The sequence below is a fragment of the Drosophila ananassae genome, chromosome 2L (genome assembly GCF_017639315.1).
Source record: "Drosophila ananassae strain 14024-0371.13 chromosome 2L, ASM1763931v2, whole genome shotgun sequence".
Classification (NCBI taxonomy): Eukaryota; Metazoa; Arthropoda; class Insecta; order Diptera; family Drosophilidae; genus Drosophila; species Drosophila ananassae.
In genome coordinates this window covers 7,390,669-7,408,550 of record NC_057927.1, presented here as the reverse complement: position 1 = coordinate 7,408,550, position 17,882 = coordinate 7,390,669, and the positions used below count along the sequence as shown (strand labels likewise).

The 17,882-nt window shown below is 44.6% G+C and overlaps 1 protein-coding gene across 7 annotated transcripts in view; it reads right to left on the bottom strand.

Annotated features, from left to right (window-relative positions):
• The window catches only part of LOC6500705 (homeotic protein ultrabithorax), a 71,656-nt gene extending 59,500 nt beyond the window's left edge, over window positions 1–12,156 (bottom strand). For 2 of the 7 annotated variants that reach the window (XM_001953725.4, XM_032451765.2), the window contains exons 1-2: window positions 10,440–12,156; window positions 4,102–4,152 (exon numbers count right to left, since the gene is read on the bottom strand). In XM_001953725.4, coding sequence (XP_001953761.1) covers window positions 4,102–4,152; window positions 10,440–11,208 — 820 coding nt within the window. In that variant the 5' untranslated portion in view covers window positions 11,209–12,156. The remainder of the gene's footprint in view (window positions 1–4,101; window positions 4,153–10,439) is intronic. The other 5 variants (XM_014911196.3, XM_032451764.2, XM_044714305.1 and 2 more) reach the window with 4 other exon arrangements.
• Window positions 12,157–17,882: the final 5,726 nt, after the last annotated feature.

Below are 17,882 nucleotides of genomic sequence, written 5' to 3'. Positions count from 1 at the left end.
TCAATGCTCGCTTTTTTCTTTCGCGTTTTCTGTTTCGTCTTTGGCTCCCCGTGTGTTTCTGTGTGTTGTTCTTGGCCGATCTGGAGCAAATTGCTTTTTGGTGGTTAATAAATTTTCAAATTAATTGACTAATTGCATACCTACAGCAACGCACGCAGCAAGCGAAGGAGCAGCCAAAAGATACGGATGTAAATTCCACGGAGATACAGTGTCGATAAGACGGGTGCCGGTACCCGGTATTTGGACCCAGTGGCTCATCGCAGTGGCTAATGGCGGGCGATTAAGCAAATACTGTTTGGCTCACAACTCCCCAAAGAGGCGGCCTCAACTATCCATCCATCTATCCATCTGCAGTTTTTGCGGCGCAACCATTCATTAGCCGCAGAGCTGAGCAAACAGACGGATATGCACTCGGAGATACATTCGTTTTAATGGCCAAGTGAAATGCTAAATTACGCCATTGCCAGTGCAAATGGCATTTGTCGTGACCTGCAATCACAGAGAAGCCACTAAATGCTGTTTAAAGAACGCTTTTAAATCCAGTCTTGGTCGCTTACTCGGTTACTAATTTTTAAAAGCCAATACTTATGAGTTGTGGGAGCTTCGTCCTTATAATTAGGACAACACTGTCCCTGCCACATTTCCCTTTTACGCCCCCAAAGTGTTCATTACGGCAATGAAGCCGAAATTACTAATTCATTAATTGAAACCTGCCCCAGAACGGCCAGCGAGCATCGAGTTCTGGCCAGACCAAATGTCCATTACCTCACAGGCGACACATGCCAGGATGCCAGGATGGCAGTCGACCAGGATGTCCTTGCAACCCTTACCAGCCTCCCCCCTTTTACAGATGCTGCAAATGCCAACGGTAAAAACGAAAGTGTCCTGCTGCCGTTTTATGAACTGTTTCTGGTCGTACAGCACTTACACTTGCCACACAAAGTGCTCCCCAGTTAATAATTTCGAAGTGTGTAAAATCAAATTGCCGGCACGTTGCGGATGTGAGAAGCATGCGAGTATCTCCCAGATACTCTGGCCTAATTTACTCGTGATTTGAAGCTCATCAGATTAATGGCAGAATTCTTCAGCCCGGCCCGGTCCGGCCCGGCCGGTTCGAGGGATTGTATAATTTATGCATGACTGTGGTGCGACACTTTTCTCCACTTCTCTTTCTTCTAGCCACCAACCAGCATATGTGAAATTTTTGCATTTTTTTCGTAGTCTTTTTACGGACATTTTGTCCGTATTGCAGGTGCTGTCGTTTGTTTGTCTGGACTTCTTTTTTTTTTGCTCCTTTCCCCATACCATGGTATCTGTATCTGTGTTCTGTTTCTGTATCTGTATCTGTTTGTTGTTATGTCTATGAATATGAATTATGGAAATTGCAGAGAAACAACGACAAGGACAACGACCAGCGAACAACGAATAAGTGCCAGGATATTCACAATACTCATACAGGCTCAATCGTATTTGGCACATTTTTTGCCACCTTTTGTTTGCCGAATTTAAAACCCTTTGGGGACCCTTTTTTGAGGTCACTGAAACAGTGACCGACTTCTGCTAGTCTATGGTTTAATAGAATTTATTAATCCTTTCTCAACATGGTGCGAATTCTTTCAATTCCACCTTACAAGTCCCATTAAAATCGCATAAATTCAATTAAGCGCGAACACCGGCGTCCAAAGTGGTCAGCGAAAATTGCAAAATTATGCAAGCAATCATAAAAAGCGAAATAAGGAGCAACCGCTCGCCCCCGACTGGCCACGCCCCCCTGCGTCGGACATCCGCCGCTGACATTTACATTTAATGCTTGCAAATTTAACAAATAATATTCAATTAACAATTTGAATATGAATTTATTACAGGGGAGCCGGCCGGCCGACCGACCGACGGAGGCCGAACCGCGCGTCCAAAGTGGTAACAACTTCGACATCGCAAATCGAGGACTGAGGAGGACTGTGGAGGATTGAGGGCGGAGAGCGGAGAGCGGAGGGGCTGGGGTGGTAACGAGTTGGCCAAGTGGCCGACTTGTTTACCCTGCCACCACTAACAAACATACAAAACAAAAAACAAAAAAACAAAAAACAGAAAACAGAAAAAGCTATAAAAACACAAAACAAAGTCAGAAGGAGCGAGAGGGAAAAAGTTATGTGAAAAAGGTGGGAAAATGCAAGCATTGTTAGCCTTTTGGCCAGGCTAAAAGGTAACGAAGCATGCAGCCACTGACGGACGGAAAGGCGGACAAGCGGACAGGCGGACTGGTGGACTGGCGGACAGACGAACGGACAAACGGACGGACGTCGCGCAGGAAGCGCAAGGAGCATAGCCCAGCTCCTGGCAGGCCGCACATTTCAATAATTATTAACTGCAACATGCTACATGCAACATGGCCACATGCAACGTCCAGCCAGCAACGTGCAACGTGCCGCACAGTAGCAACACACACACACTCTCGCACTGAGATAGCAACTAGGGGACCTGCAATTATCAAAACTTGTCCAAATTGACATTTTTTGCCGGCCAGGTGGACAGACACACACACACACACAGGGTGGAGTGTTTTGGGGTAGGGGGAGTGGTCGTCAGAGGGGGCGTCAGCCCGTTGGCCATTGTATTTTGGCACGTTGCGGATTTTGAAATGCAAACACGGCATTTAATTCTATTAGAGCCGCTATTTAATTATCTCCTGCGGCTCCATGCCGAAAACGCAGCGTTCAATGTCAGCCGAGCCGGAAGAGAGTGGTAGAGTGGTACCTCTGGCCATAACCACACCCCCTCCACCTTCACCTCCACCTCCCAAGTGATGGCCATAATCCGTTTAATCCCCATAGTCGGTAGCTGGCCTATCTTTGCTTATCGGCAAGTGCCAAAAGTGCTGCCCACCCAGAAAGCGCAGATCGTGGATCTGCGAGATGGGATCTGAGAGCGTACACTGAGGATGAATAGTTTAGTCTTCAGGTTTTGATTTATTTTAAGGGATAGTAGCTATTTATTTTTTCTTCCAGTGTATTGACGGAAAGTAGCTGCCCACTTGTTGCGCCTGTGCCAATATTTAGCTACCGATTTGCACAAGATTATCAATTGAATATAAATAATAAGTGGGAGCCGGAGCAGATCGGGCTGGGGCATCTGGGTGGCTCAACTTGGCTGATGCCCTGGCAATTTTGCGCCTCAATTCGCCGGCAACAATGTATGTAATTTGAGTGGCCCAGCCTGGCAAAGTATTACACAAAAACCCGCGCTGATCAGAGCCTGGGTCCGCCCTCTGGTGCCCTGTCCCCTCGTATACCCTTGTTCACGTGTGTAATTGGATTTTAAGAAGTAGCTGCTCGAGACAAGACTGATTGATAACCTCGCATCAAAAGGTCCCAAACAACAGGCTGGAATAAACGCCTTCAGTGGCTCTGGGGGCTTTGATGTTCGCGTTCGACACTGACTATCTTGGGAGAAAAAGATCACAACGAAACACAGATACTCTACGGATAAATTATGGTAACAAGAGGAGGATATATGACATAGTTTACTTCTTATCAGAAGTATAGATGATAAAAGATTATCATCTGGTTCTTGGCTAAAAGTGAATGCCAATTAAAGGGCATCCAAGATCAAGTTCTACCCCTGACTTGTCGATCGCAATGCGAGCAAATGCTGATAGGGCCGATGGGGAAAAAGGGAGCCTGGCCAACGAGGCGTCCAAGCCTTACCGAGGCCAAGATGCCCCTCCTCGTCGAGCTCCTGCGTGCGTGTTTGTTGGCCAATTGAATTGCCATGTTTAATACTAATTGCCAACAGTGAGCAGAAGCGAAAAAAAGAGAGAACCAAAAGTGGTCGGAGCTCTTAGCCGAGGCGTAATCATGGGACAGTGAATCAACCATTTCCACACGCGGCCCCCAGGTTTTCCCGGCCCACCCACAGCTCCGCCTCCCGGCTGAATAAATTTCCACCTGAAAGTGTACATACGATAGGGTATTAGAGTTACCGACACCATTTTTTAGAGCTCTAAAGTGTGTTAGTAGACCTGCTCGATACTCTACTATCTACCGATTCTTCGCAAACTTAAGAGTGTAAAATGTAACGAAATAAAAGTGGAAATTTTCTTACCCATGTCTGTTGATATGCCGCCGTATTGTGTTAAATCAGATCTTATCTTACCTGAAAATGCAAGCGAAAACAGAGAGGAGAAAACGTTTAAAAAATGTTGAATCAAAATTGTTAGCTCTCCGAAGAGATCTCTGGGATGCAGATGGGGATGGGGATGGTGGAAGCTGGGAGGGGGATTTATGTGAAGGAGGCATCACAGGGTTAAGCAGCTAATCGAAGCTTTGTTGTTCAGAAAATATTTAGAATTTAATTCTATCCCAAAAATCCTACCACTTGAAGCCCCCAAAAACTAAACTAGTCTGGCACTTCAAGAGCCTCTCAAAAGCTATAGCCGTCAATCCCGTTCAGACTGACTCACGACTAGGGCATTATCTGGCCGTTTCGATCGGGTTTGCTGGATGTCTCGCCTTCTGCCGCGATATTTAGCGTCGCCGCAGCTTTGTTTATGCCATGAAAGTGCAAAATGTAAACAATCCGAAATGCCAACGCCTCGAAAGGTGGCCTGGCGGAGCGCTGGGAGCACTGGGGGCAGGCAGGTTGCCGTAGAAAAGGTAAAAGTATAAAAATATGATTTAATGGCAGCGATAAAACACGTGTGTATTTAAATATGCGCGCCAGGCGCCTGAGTAAACGTAATTTCCAGCTTACACACAGTGGCCAAAATAAAAAAGAGACAGCCCACCAGACAAAAAGAAACAACAAAGACGGTTTTGAATTAAAAAAACATAAAAAAAAAGAAAACTGCCAAAAAACTAGCTAACGGTGGCAAGGGGTTCTGAGTTGTTTGACAAACCCCCTCAGACTCTTTTTTTATTCTTTGGCATTTGCAGTGGCTGCCGCAATGAGAATTATGAAAGAAAGCCCGGGAAACCGGGAAGGGGGCCAGGCACTTTAGACAAATTCAAACAAATGGCTGGCGATGGGGGGATGCTGTTTACATGCGACGCGACTTGTAAAAATTAAACATTTAGTTTGCGGTTGCCCCGTGGCCTGCCTCCCTCCCTTCCTCGGCTCATGAAACTCGCATTTTCACACCTTTTCCACACCAGTCGAGGGGTCGAAGGGCAATAAAATGATTTTTATGACTCTTTAAGGCGGCGCACGCTCCGTTTTGTGGGAGGATTAGCCGCCAGTCGCATAAATGAGAGAGTCTTCTTCAGAGGAGAGAGAGATCCGGCTGCAGCGGCGTCTTCGGCCTTTTATTGCCCCATCAAAGGGGCTGATATAAATCTTAATTGCCGACCCAAATAAATAGACGCCGAGCATGTGGCATCCGAGACTTTGAGCGAAGCGTCGTCAGTAGAATGCAACTGGAACATCTCGAAATGGCCAAGCCAAGCCAAGGCTGCACAGCGTTCACTTTCCAGGGGAAAACTCGTTAGCCCCTCGACTCGGCCGGCTATTTAGCATAAACACTTTCCCACTTTTGACCACAAAACTGATAACAACAACTTGAACAAGTTGCCGGACGAAAGAAGTCATTAAGGAAACATTAAATTGACATTAATGTGGCCCGAATGGGAGGAGCCAAGGGCCCAGTGCTCGGCGCAGGACGTTCTGGCCAAGTTTCTGGCCAAAAACAAACGTCCACTGCCCGGCCATATAAATCAAAATAGTATTCTATAAATTATAGTTTGTAGGCAAATGTTTGGGGAATTCGGCGAACAAATCGATGACCCAACAACGCAAAAAATACCATTGGCCTTTTGGTATAACAGTTACCCACATTTTGGCCAACTCAGGCAGATGGCCGTAAATCACAGAGAGTTGGCAAACAGGATTTTTTTTCGAAGCGTTTCAACGAATTCTAGATGCTCTTATTTTGGTAGAAAGCAATAGAGAGTCTCAGTTTCAACTATTACACGGCTAAAAATATATCGAAACCAAAGTTTTTAAATAGAGTTCTCTAGAAGATGATCTATGACCAAATTTTTCATTGTGTAACTCTAGCAGATAGAGCCACCTGAAGTCTGGCAATTGTGAACCCATAAATCTTTGTCTTTTTAGTCTTTGAGATTCCTATCTTAATTGAAGCTCATTATAATATGCGTTTCCTATGATGACGGAGCCGTGTGCGTTGGCTTTTGGTAGCTAACTTGGCTTACACAATCCCAAACGAGATCGTGGGCAGCTTTTGCACTCGGATTTGGAACTCCAATGGAGAACCTAAACCTCCACACGGCCACAGCGGCGATCGGCTGTTGGGGATCAGATCAGATCGCAATCAGACCAAATCCCGGCAAGAGGCCACCACCAATGAATTATTAATAATAAATAAATCATTATTAAAATCAAAATAATACGCAAATATGCATATTATCAGAAACAACATGGAATTGTGTGTGCCATGTGTGTGCCGTGTGTGTGTATGGTTGTGTTTCTTTTCATGTTTACGCCACTTTCACATACACAAGTGGTTATAATGAATGATTTGTTGTTTTATAATAAACACGCCGGGCCACGTTGTTGGCGTCTTGGTCTTGGTCTTCGGATGACGTAGCCAGCAAAGGGTTAACAGGGGGCCAAGGGAGGACTGGTGGAGGGCTGGCCATCGGATGGGGGCACCCTTGGTCACTAACGTCTGCCGTATGTTCTCATACTCCCCCATATTCACGACCCTTGTCCTGCCGTGGCATGGCTGCATTTCACTCCCTGTCTCTTCTGCACCCTGGATGTGTGTGTGCCCTGTGTGTGTTGCTTGGCCCGGCCGTGTTGTTGTTTTTATTAGGTATCAAAAACACCTTAAAACATGATTTTGCAACCGCCGCGAGAAGACGTCCGCACAGTGGAACTAGCCACTATAATGGCCCGTTCACATGACATTTTTATGTTCGGGAGATGATCGATTACTCGAAAAACAACCAATGTCAGAACGCGGAAGAAAAATATGGTGTACACTATATACTCCATTAATTATTCCTTATCGGCCATCACTATCGCTTTTTTTTGAGTCACACAGAGTGGAAAATAAATCACACAATCAGCTTAGCATGAAATTATAAAATGTTGAATGTTTTTTAAAATAGATTATATATTTTATTATATATTCCCATTGTTACCATGTGCTCCTCAAAATATAATACAAGAGAAGAGTCAAAATTGCTCCTCGCCCTGCAGCAGCTCCTCGATGTTGCATGTTGCTGTTGTTGCTGCTGCCGCTGTTGCTGTTGCTGGGCCATGTGTCTGGGCCACTTTGTGTTGTCGTCGTCGTTGTCGACGTCCAACGTCTTGCAACTTTGGTCTCCGGGCCGGCAGTCCAACCGAGGAGTCCAACGACTTGAGGACCGCCAAGGTGCTTATTAAATTCCTTATTTAAAAATACATTAAAAAAATGCAAGAAGCTGCCCCAGAACCCGAAAACCAATCCCCGAAAAAGTGAATCGACTCTGGGTAGGGGCGATCACAAGGGGATATCCCTAGCATCCGCCACAAACTAAAATATAAAAAGATACTATACGAGTATATGTGTGTTGAGGCGCTTTGATTTGTTTCTGATTTTGCATTCTGGGCTCCGCGGCCGTGTGGCGAAAAAATGATTAAAAGCGCGCGTTGAAATGCCTTCCTGTGTGTGCGTTCTGCACTCTCCATTTACATAATCATCATCGGCATCATCTGGATCGGCTGCACTTCCTCTGGGCTTTATTTTTGGGTGGGATGCGGTTGCCAATTGATTGCACTCTGCCTGGGCATTTGAACTCGGAAACTGCAGCAACCATTAACCTTGGGAAGGACCAACGTGCCTATGGTCCATCTACGTGAGGACAATAATGGCAGGTAGAGTCGCTGAACAAGGCATTCCGATAATTGCGTCACAGCGTGAGAGTCCTTTTTTTGGGAACTGCGGCAAATATGAATTATGATTGCTCGAAACGTGTCAATTGTCAGTACTTTTCAAGGTCACGGTGTAACAAAAAAAAAGGAGCCAAACCTCAGGGTGGTATTCAGAACATGGTTTTTTTTCCCAGTGCACCTCAGGGCCAAAAATTAGGCTTCGAACAAATTTCGGACAAGCTATAAACCACTTGGCCGCCGACCTGAACCTCACACACTTTGTGGCTCTGTGGCAAATAAAGCAAATTTACGAATTTATGTTGAAATTTATCGATAATGACTTAAAAGCCTTCAGGACAATGATTTAATGCTCCTCGCCCGCCGCTCGCCGTGTTCGCACATACAACAAAAAACCAACCAAAAACAAAAAAACAGCCCAAGAACAACATAGCCACGCCAACACCAACAAACTTGCCACAAAGCCTCTCCATGTGGGTTTTTCAAATGCGAAGCCATGTTTTAGATACGATAAAAATTGAATTCGGTTTGAATTTGCAAGCCCGTGGTCCGCGGATCAGCGGCAAATGATCGATGATCGCTGGAAGTGTGCGCCGATTTATTTATGACTTGATTTTCCTTTGCCAGTTGCCTTTGCCAGATTTAATCAGTTCTCAGATAGCTCACAGCGAATCGCTTCAAATTAAATTATTTTCGCATTATATTGTAGTTTGATTTTGGAACTGGAATAAATCAAAACAGCGATAGCAGTCGACAAATGGCAATCATGTTGATTTTAGTTGATTTAGATTGCGATAACCGGCAATTGACTTTTAATAAAAGTCAAATATGTTTTTCAATCCTCCAGGTTTACCTAAAATTTCCCCACCTAACCGAAAACTCAACACACCTTAGAACTGAATATCGTAACTTATGACAGCCCGTCTCGTTTTCTTATAAGAATCCCATTAAAGAGGTAAGATCATCCCCAGGTGAGAATCATTAGAATTTCTTAGGAGAATCCAAAGGAATCCTCTTGAAATTTCATAACTATGAGAGTTTGTCCGAAACCATCGACCGTTGGGCAAGACACCCTGTATGGAGGGTTTTCGGCAACGGTTTCGGCCTGGCCAATTCATCACCGACACTTCAGACTGGGCTGGAACGGCGCATAAATTTCATTACGCTGATCATCTCGCAGAGTCGATTGATTGGAGGGGAAAACCTGTCGTAAGGGTCCTGAATTTAGTTCAACTTTAATTGTTTTTTGACCAGCTCTGCGAGTCGGCTTTAAGTGAAATTTGATTGATTTTGCAAGGCAATTTATAGGACACTCGGAGAACTAAATTATATTTATTTTTATTATAAAAAGTGTACGGATTAACTTATATCGATTTGATTTTTTCTGTGTAAAGCTGTGCACAATTTATGTTCGATCTTCGAGCACCTAGACCTCCTTCTGCTGACCTACTCTCGGCATTGTTCTTGGCCCGAAAGGCAATCTCAGACTCAAGCCCTTCGCCTCGCTCGGCTGGTGGCTGCTGGCTGCTAACTGCTGGCTGTTGGAAACCCGTAGGATAAAAAGTCGGGCGAGGTGCTGAACATAATTACATAATGGCGTAGTTAACCGTAATAAGCGCGACTCCTGCGCTCAGTGTGTGTCCTGAAAGGATTCTTTCCTCCTTCTATCCTTGCCGCCCTTTCTTGCCACTGTTTTGTTGCTATTTCTCTGTTTTCTGTGAGTCTTTTTATTTTCTGCTATGCTGCCGCATGCCATAATTCACGCTCCTCGTTCGGGCTTGCTCTTTACTCCGCTGCACAAATTGCAGCTCACTTGGGCTGCCAGCGCTGCCGTCGTTGCAACGTGCAACAATTACCGCCGAGCATCATTAAAAGCAAAGGTGACAAAAATTAGTAAACAAAGTGTTGAAAATTATGAGGCAGCCAGAGCGCTGCAAGGTGTCGTCGAGGAACAGAGAATAGGAGAACAAGAGTGGCCGTGGAAACGGGAGTCGGGAATCGAGATTCGAGACTCCAGCAGGTGGAATCGAGTTTTCTGGCTACCTTGCCCCATGGCTCTTGTTTATGGGGTTCTCTGAGCTTGCTTAGAGTGATTAAATCGCTTAAATTGGCGGCCAGCTAATAAACTATCTACAGATTGCCAACTAGACTCTCGGACTTAAAATAGATTAAGTGGAAAACAATTTTCAAATCATTTAAAGTTGAGACTTAAAAGAATAAAAATTAATTGAAACAATTTTCAATTTTTCTAAAGATATGTTTTCAATAAGAATAGATTTAACTTTTGTGACGAAAGAACCCTTGAGTAATCTTTGTCTAGAACTGTTTCAGAAATGAAATCGATATGATTATGATTGATCATTATTTACCCTTTCTGTTTATTCGAACAGAGCCCATAATTAGTCACAAAATAAATTTCCGTTCCATTAAAGGTAAAAATAACAAAATAACAACTAAGAAAACAAGAAAGCTTCGGTAATGCCTGGGATTGGGGGGTTATGGGGGATATCGGATCTTAAGTGGACTCTTGTGCGAAAGTAGACACTCACTTTTGGCCGGATCTTCCGGACACTCACCTGCGATAGCCATCCAGGGGTAGAATGTGTGATTGCTGGCCTGGTGTAAACTGCTGGCGGCCGCCGTTTGGGCGGCTGCTGCGCCCGAGATGGTGCAGTTGGCGTTCCAGGCAGTGCCCGCTCCGGCCACGCCCACGCCGCTCTGTACGCCACCGTTTCCACCGCCTCCGGCTCCGCCACTGACGCTGACATTGCCGCCGGCGCTGCCGCCGCGATGGCTAACGGGACTGCCGCCCGACGTGTCCAAGTAGCCGCCCACTCGGGAATCGGGGGTGCAGGCGGAGGGTCGAACGGGCATGCCGCCCGCCGGATTATTCTGTCCATTGGCATTTGCTGTGTTGCCACCGTTGGCGCCATTTCCCGCAGCACCAGTGCCGCCACCACCACCACCTCCGCCTCCTCCGCCCCCGCCGCCATTGGAGCCGCCCGTGTTCCAGATGTCCTTGTAGCCGTTCACCGTGTCCGCCTTGATGTTCAGGCAGTCCTGTTTGTAGCCGGCTCCGTCGCCGTAGATCTTGTTGCAGGCGGCCGTGATGCTGGCGTCGTACGGCGAGTCCTGGGTGGTGCGCTGCAGATGGTGGTTGGCGTACGGGGACATGCCCAGCGAGAGGGGGAAGCCCCGGTAGGCTGCCGCCGCCGCACTGGCCGACTGATCGTGGTGTCCGCCGCTGCCCATCGCCATGCCGGTGGCCTGGTGCGGATGGCCGTAGAAGCCGGAGGCCTGTTCGAAGTACGAGTTCATAGCGCTGTTGGCGGTGAGAATTTTGGCGGTGCTCCGTCAGAGACGGATCCTAGTGGCTCTAAAGGATTCTACTCAGGTGAGTACTAACTGATCTCTGATGATCTTTGATTTTTTTTAATATTTTTGTTTTGTAGATTTTTCTCCACTTATTGTGATGGACATTTGCTTTGGATGAAGTAGATAATTTATAAACTTTTAAATGTTTTTTTAATTTATATATTTTAACTTTTGGTTGTATAATTTTTTTTGTGTAATAATTAAAAGTATATTTTTTCAAAGTTAATATTACGTATTGCACTTTCCACTGGGGCCTCTTGTATTTATTTTTATTTAGCACTAACTTTGTTCACAAATGTTTTCAGTTTGTTCTTTATTCTTAAATTATTTTTCTCACAATTGTTTCTTTAGTTTCACAAGTGATATTCGTATACTTTGTTGCGTTTTGGTTTGGATTTACTTTTGAGTTTTTATTTTTGTTTGATTTTTTAGCCAATTGCACTTGGATCGGATGTTAATTGAATTCGAATTTGAATTTGAATTCCAGCTTGCTCTGCCGTGGCACTATCAAGGGCTCGTAAGCGTTACGATTATTACTATGTTTATTGTTATTGCGATTATTATTATTATTTTTATTATTTTTACGATTATTAGCAGTAGTAGCACTACTGACCGAAGGGGCGCGCGACTGCCTGACGGATTGCCCTCGAATCCCAAAATTCAAATCGAGACTGGTGTGGAAAGCGGCTTTTCCGCGCGGCATTTACGGGCGGACGCGTGGGCGATGATACTGCGATATTGCGGCGATATAGCGCACAGGGCCAATAATAACAATAATGCCGCTGATAATGTGGATAATAAAACAAAGCGCGCGCCTGTTATCCAAACCGTTGCCATCGAACGAATGTTTCCACCAAATCGCAGTGGCCAGTGTTTTGACTTTGCTTGCGTATTTTCGCTCCGCAGTCCGCAGTCCGGATCCACTCAAAACTCACATTCGAATCGACTCAAAAACCAAACTGAGCGAAAACCCGAGAGAGCCCTGTGCCTGCTGCCAGTGATAAGAGCAGCCAGAAACCAGTCCCCGGATGAACGCCTGCTCGAATGCGTTCATTCTTCTGCCAATGAGTGTGCGCTCAAACCGTTTTGAGCACTCCACGGCTCTCTCTTCTCCGGCTCCGGGGGTGGGCGACTCTCGTTCATCATTCGCGCGTACGGAAAATGCGCTCGGCTCCGGGAAATTCATCATGGGGGAGGGCTGATTTTCCTATCGGCCAACTCACTCAACTGAGTGGCGAACGGCTCTGGGCCGTTTGAGCCGCCAGTTGCCAGTTTCTCGCCAAGCACTGCACATCTCGTTTCGAGGTCTGCCTGAGCGCATTGGCCGCCTGCACTTTTTCAGTTTCTTTCCATGGGCAGTCTCGAAATTTTCGATTTTTCGAGGGCACTTTGTTTTTTTTTAGACGTATATTAGGAGTATTTTTTATTTTATTAATTTTAGCAAATTTGTTATTTTATTGGCCATTGAACTGCTTAAATACATTATTTTTTTAGCCAGACAAAACATTAGTAATACTCTAAACATAATTTATTTTATAAATACTAATATGCAGACTTTTTAAATTTTGAAGGGAGGGTTTAAAAAAAAAATCAATACATTTTTTTGTAATTTATTTTCTTGAAATGGAAAGCAAAGTACATTTATTTTTAACATTGAACTCTTCCTTACTCTCATTAAACTTCTACTTTAACAATAAATTTATTTCAAAGACTAAAACTATTTGGGAGCCAATAAAAATCACTCATACGACATGTATAATTTTTATAGGTTTGATAAAAAGAAGTGGTTGATTTATAAACACAAAATTTTATAGAATTTCAAACAAATCATTAAGCCATGCCTCAGGGAACTATTTAAAAATGGAAAATCGATGTTAAGGCAACACTGCGTATGAGTGATAAACTTTTAAGCTTTTCCCTTAGACTCCACATAGGCAAAGTTTTCAAGAGGGAAAAAATAAAATAGACAGTTTTTATTTAGAAGAGGTTTTCTATAAAAACCTATTAAATTTGTACTAAATTTCATATGAAAATGCACCTTAGGAAGGAATGAAAAAATATAAAAATGTTCAAGCTCTGCCAGCACCCAGAAAATATGCTACAATTGTTTTAAATTTAATAATTTATGTTTGAATGCAAATCTATCCATTCTATTCTCCTCATGCTCTTGCGGAAATGTTGTGTTCTGCGGTTTTCCTGTTCAAATGCAAGCCCCGAATGCAAAACCAAACGCTCAATCCGTTCGCCAATACTTTCAATGGGATATTAATGTCAATGTAAATATGGCATCGAATTGATGCTAATAAATTCATATGCATAATGCAAATAGATCGGGTTCTTGCAGCGGCACAACGCCGAGCCATTCGCGAAACTTTCGCAAATATTTGTCAAAGTTTCCACATTCGCACAAACGGCTCGTAGATTAAGCCAGAAACCGACGACGAACAAACAAAGTTGCTTGCCACAAGTGTTTGCAAAATAAACTTATTATAAGAAGAAATTTACTTTTCTCCAACTCCAAAAGGATTTTTCCACCCCCGATGCCAAGTCTGTAAAATCAACAACAAGCCAAATATACAAAAAACTTGCACAAAGCGCACACAGATACGGATTCTCGCACACAGATACACACAAACACACTCACAGATACATTCGAATTGGAGTCGCGGCGACATTTTCCAAATATGCCGTCCAAAAACCCAAGGAAAAGCGAGGAGACCAAAGCAAAGTCAAAGTAAAAATCGCAGTCGCAACTGCAAACTAAATATCGTGAGTCGGGAACAGGACACAAGGACTGAGGACCAAGGACTGAGAACTGAGAACTCTGGGCTCAGGACTCCCCTGAAACCCAAGGGAAAATACGGATGCGAATGCGAATGCCGAGAGGGTGCGGGGGAGTGACGGGAATGACACAGAAATAGCCTCATAACCATTTGAAGCCATTCGAAGGCGCATAAAAGGATCACAACAATCGCCGAAATGAGCCATAATGAGCTCGTAAAAATTTTGCTACCTAATATACTCGGGAATCTTACGAGTACGAGTATATTCAAACTTGCTACATTATGGGGTATGCAATGTGCCAGTCCTGTCTCGTTCTTGTACCACTTCCAGCTCCTGCTCCTGCTGTCGTCCCTATTCCTACTCCTGTTGGATTCTTGCTCCTGTAGGAGCTCCACTCCGTTGGCAAAAAGTGGCGAGACTGGATTTTGTTTTTGTTCAGCATCGATGATTGTTTTCGCCTCAGCTGTGCATTTTTGAACGGAGGGAAATTCAGGATGTGGAAGGACTTACAATTCAATTAATGATTGATTTTGGGCTTGGTAATACGCTTTTCAGTTTTTGGGTTTTCCAACGAACCAAGCGATACTTGTTTTTGTATCGCTGGCAGGGACAATATGGCCCACATCGAAAGCTATATCTTTGCCAAAAAACACCCGATTCTAGAGCGGAATACCTTAAATGATTTGAATACCTCCCCCCCGCCAAACTGCATCAAAATCTGGAATCACATAATTTTTAAGATTTGTCGAATTTTCTTGGGGTTCCCGTTCAAAAGTTAGAAATTGTATTGTAGGGACAAAGTGGTGCACATCGAAGGCTATATCTTGGCCAATATGCATCCAATCCTTAAGCGGAATATCTCAAATGATTTGTATATCGATTCTCTACGAATCTGCATCAAAATCTAGGAACCGAATATTGTTTAAATTTTTTGTCAAATTTTCTTGGAGCTCCACCTTCAATAGTGGGACAATGTATGGGAGGGACAATATGGCCCACATCTAGAAGACGACCCTAGGAAGAGCAACGAGTATGAAAACAGCTGTAAGCACAAATTTGGAGTTTATACATTTTTGTTTGTTGAATTAAAAAATATTTATTCTATTTCTTACAGGGACAAACACTTTCAACAATGGCAGCTCCTTGCGCCCACACATCTCGACGGGAATGCTTCGATTGTCTTCGCATAAAGTCCCATTGAGATTGTGCGATTCCCGATTCGCAATTCGATTCCCAGGAATTTGCATACAAAGCGATCTCATTTTCATGCCACCACCGCCACCTACCCCGCCCTTTTCCCTGTCGCCCTGTCAACGGTAGCTTGTTGCAGCAATTTACGAGAGCTTCCGTTCTGCGAAAACCTAGGGGGAAAATGGTAAGGAAAGCTCACACCTGCCCAGAGAGTGCCCAGTGGATATGGACAATGCTAAATGTGGCCAATTAGCCCCGAGGCAGCCGAAACCAAATCAGACTCTGACTCCCATTTCGACTCCTCCTCTTTCACAGGTGAACGTGATGGATGGGTCGTGTTTGCTTTCCAAAACTGGTTCAGAGCAATTAGACAAGCGATTAAATTGCCACCTCAGCACTTACCCGCCCTGCCCCGAGGCAGTACCCGCTGTTTTATTGGCCGCAATCGCTCAAATCCAGCCATGGGGCATCCGTGAGATAGGTGCTACCAATCTAATCATAGATACAGATACTGAAATCGTGGGGAGCCACTTACGCAGCTAATAAAGCAGCAATTTGGCAGCTGGAAGCGCCGGCGCTGACGCCAGTCCCAAAACATCAAAAGACCAGTACCAGATCGCAGTACCAGATACCGCCCACTACCCACTACCCACTCCCCACCCACCACGCCACACCACCACCCTCATAGTTCCCTCTTCCATCCAAGATCAAAGTTGTGTGGCCCAGAGGTTTATTTACACAGAAACGTTCAACAAAATACTCATCGGTGCTTGGGTGCCTGCAGTGGCCGTTTGTTTACGTATTGTCTATAAAGATTTTGGCTCTTTCTTTCGGCACTTTTCAGCCTGATGCTGCACGGCACCTGTTGGATGAGGCACTGAGAGAAAATAGGTATCTACAACAGAGAAACTTATCCAGAGAAATTGTTTAACTTTGTAAGAAACTATAGAATTGGTACAGGTTACACAGATTATATTATATAGATTATATTGATATAGTAAGTCCCATATTTGTTGCTCTGTTTCTAATGTTTTGTTTTTTTGAAGGGCGCTTTTATCGGCCTCCTTCGGATTTATCACACCAATCGTTCACAATTCTCAAAGTCAATACATTTCCTTCCAGATTCCAGGCTTTGAAGAGACCGATTTGAAGCGAAGGCTGGCCGAGAAGGTGATAACAACTTAATGGTCCAACAAACGGCTGAATTTGATGCATTCGGCACTAAAGTGGAGTATGTTTGTACCATTCCAGGCAACACTGATATGAAAAAAGTATTGAAGAATATTATATTTTTTTTTTTAGGAAGATGGGAGCTGTGGAGAACCCCGTCATGGAAAATTTCACGCATATTATACGACCACCCACAGCAGTACTTTTCGCGCAGAAATTTAATGAAAAATGTAATCCACGAAAAAAGCCAAAAAAAAAAAGGGAAAAATGAGCCAAAAACAATGAGAAGGCGAAGAAGCGAAATGAAACTACCGGGCGCACTTCCTCTGCAAATTTGAATAGCCCGGCTACAATGGCCATAATGTACGCATGGATTAACCAATTACATTGCAATTTTAATTTGCAGGCTGGCGAAATTTTATTGCGAAATTGGCGAGAGCGCAAAATGAAATCGGCGCGCCGCGAATATGGAGCGCATTGATAAGGAAATCCTGAGGGCCATGCCACTGCATTTTCCCAGGCCAGAGAGAGGGCGGTAGAGAGGGGATTGTGGGTGGGTCGGATGGGTGGATGTATCCAGAGGATGACCCAAAAGGCCAGACAAGCAAACAGACAGAGAAAGAGAGAAAAGAGCGCAAACAGAGCACAGAATGCGAAATGCAATCCAACGGATTTAAGTTCTTTATTAACACTTAATAAATCATAGGAGGGGCTGGCAAATGGCTGGGCTTCCGCCGGGATGGGCGGTGGGTTTGTGTGGCACTGGGTGGTGCCGTGGTTCGTTTTCATTCCATTGACGAACTTGGTGGGGAAGTGGCGGTCATAAAACTAGCGCCACCGGACAGCGGACGGAGGGCGGAGAACGGAGGCCCGTAAATGCTTGTCCATCCATCCATCCATTCATCCATCTGCTGTCCGAGCTGTCCGGCACTATCTGCCACATTGCGACAGTGTCAAGCATAAATCCTCATCATAATTCAAAGCATTGATCATCGCCTCCGCCGCCACCTCCGACTGCGACTCCGATTCCGATTCTGGCTCCCACTCCTCGGCTGGCAAAAAATGACAAATTGTTTGGCGCTCGATTGGCCGTTGCACATCGATGTTGCATGTGGCGCCTGCCCTTTCACGTGTTCTTTTATTATTGTTGTTGTTATTGTACCGCTAGTTGCTGTTGCCACTGCAACTGCAACGTGCAACGTGCACAAATAAAATACTCGTAAAATGCAGCAACTGCCGAGTGGGGCAAAAAATTTCCTGTTTCATTTTAAAATGAAAGTTTATTATTGTTTTCGTGTGACAAGATAAGGTAAGAGTCGTAAAATTTTATTATGTATTTATGCATTAAACATTCTGCATTATGAATTTAATACGGAATTATAAATATTTGCGGATTTAAGCTTAAGGCCTATTTGTGTGCCAGTGTCGTCAAAATCAGGTTGCATTCAAGGGACAGGTGGGTGTGTGGCGTG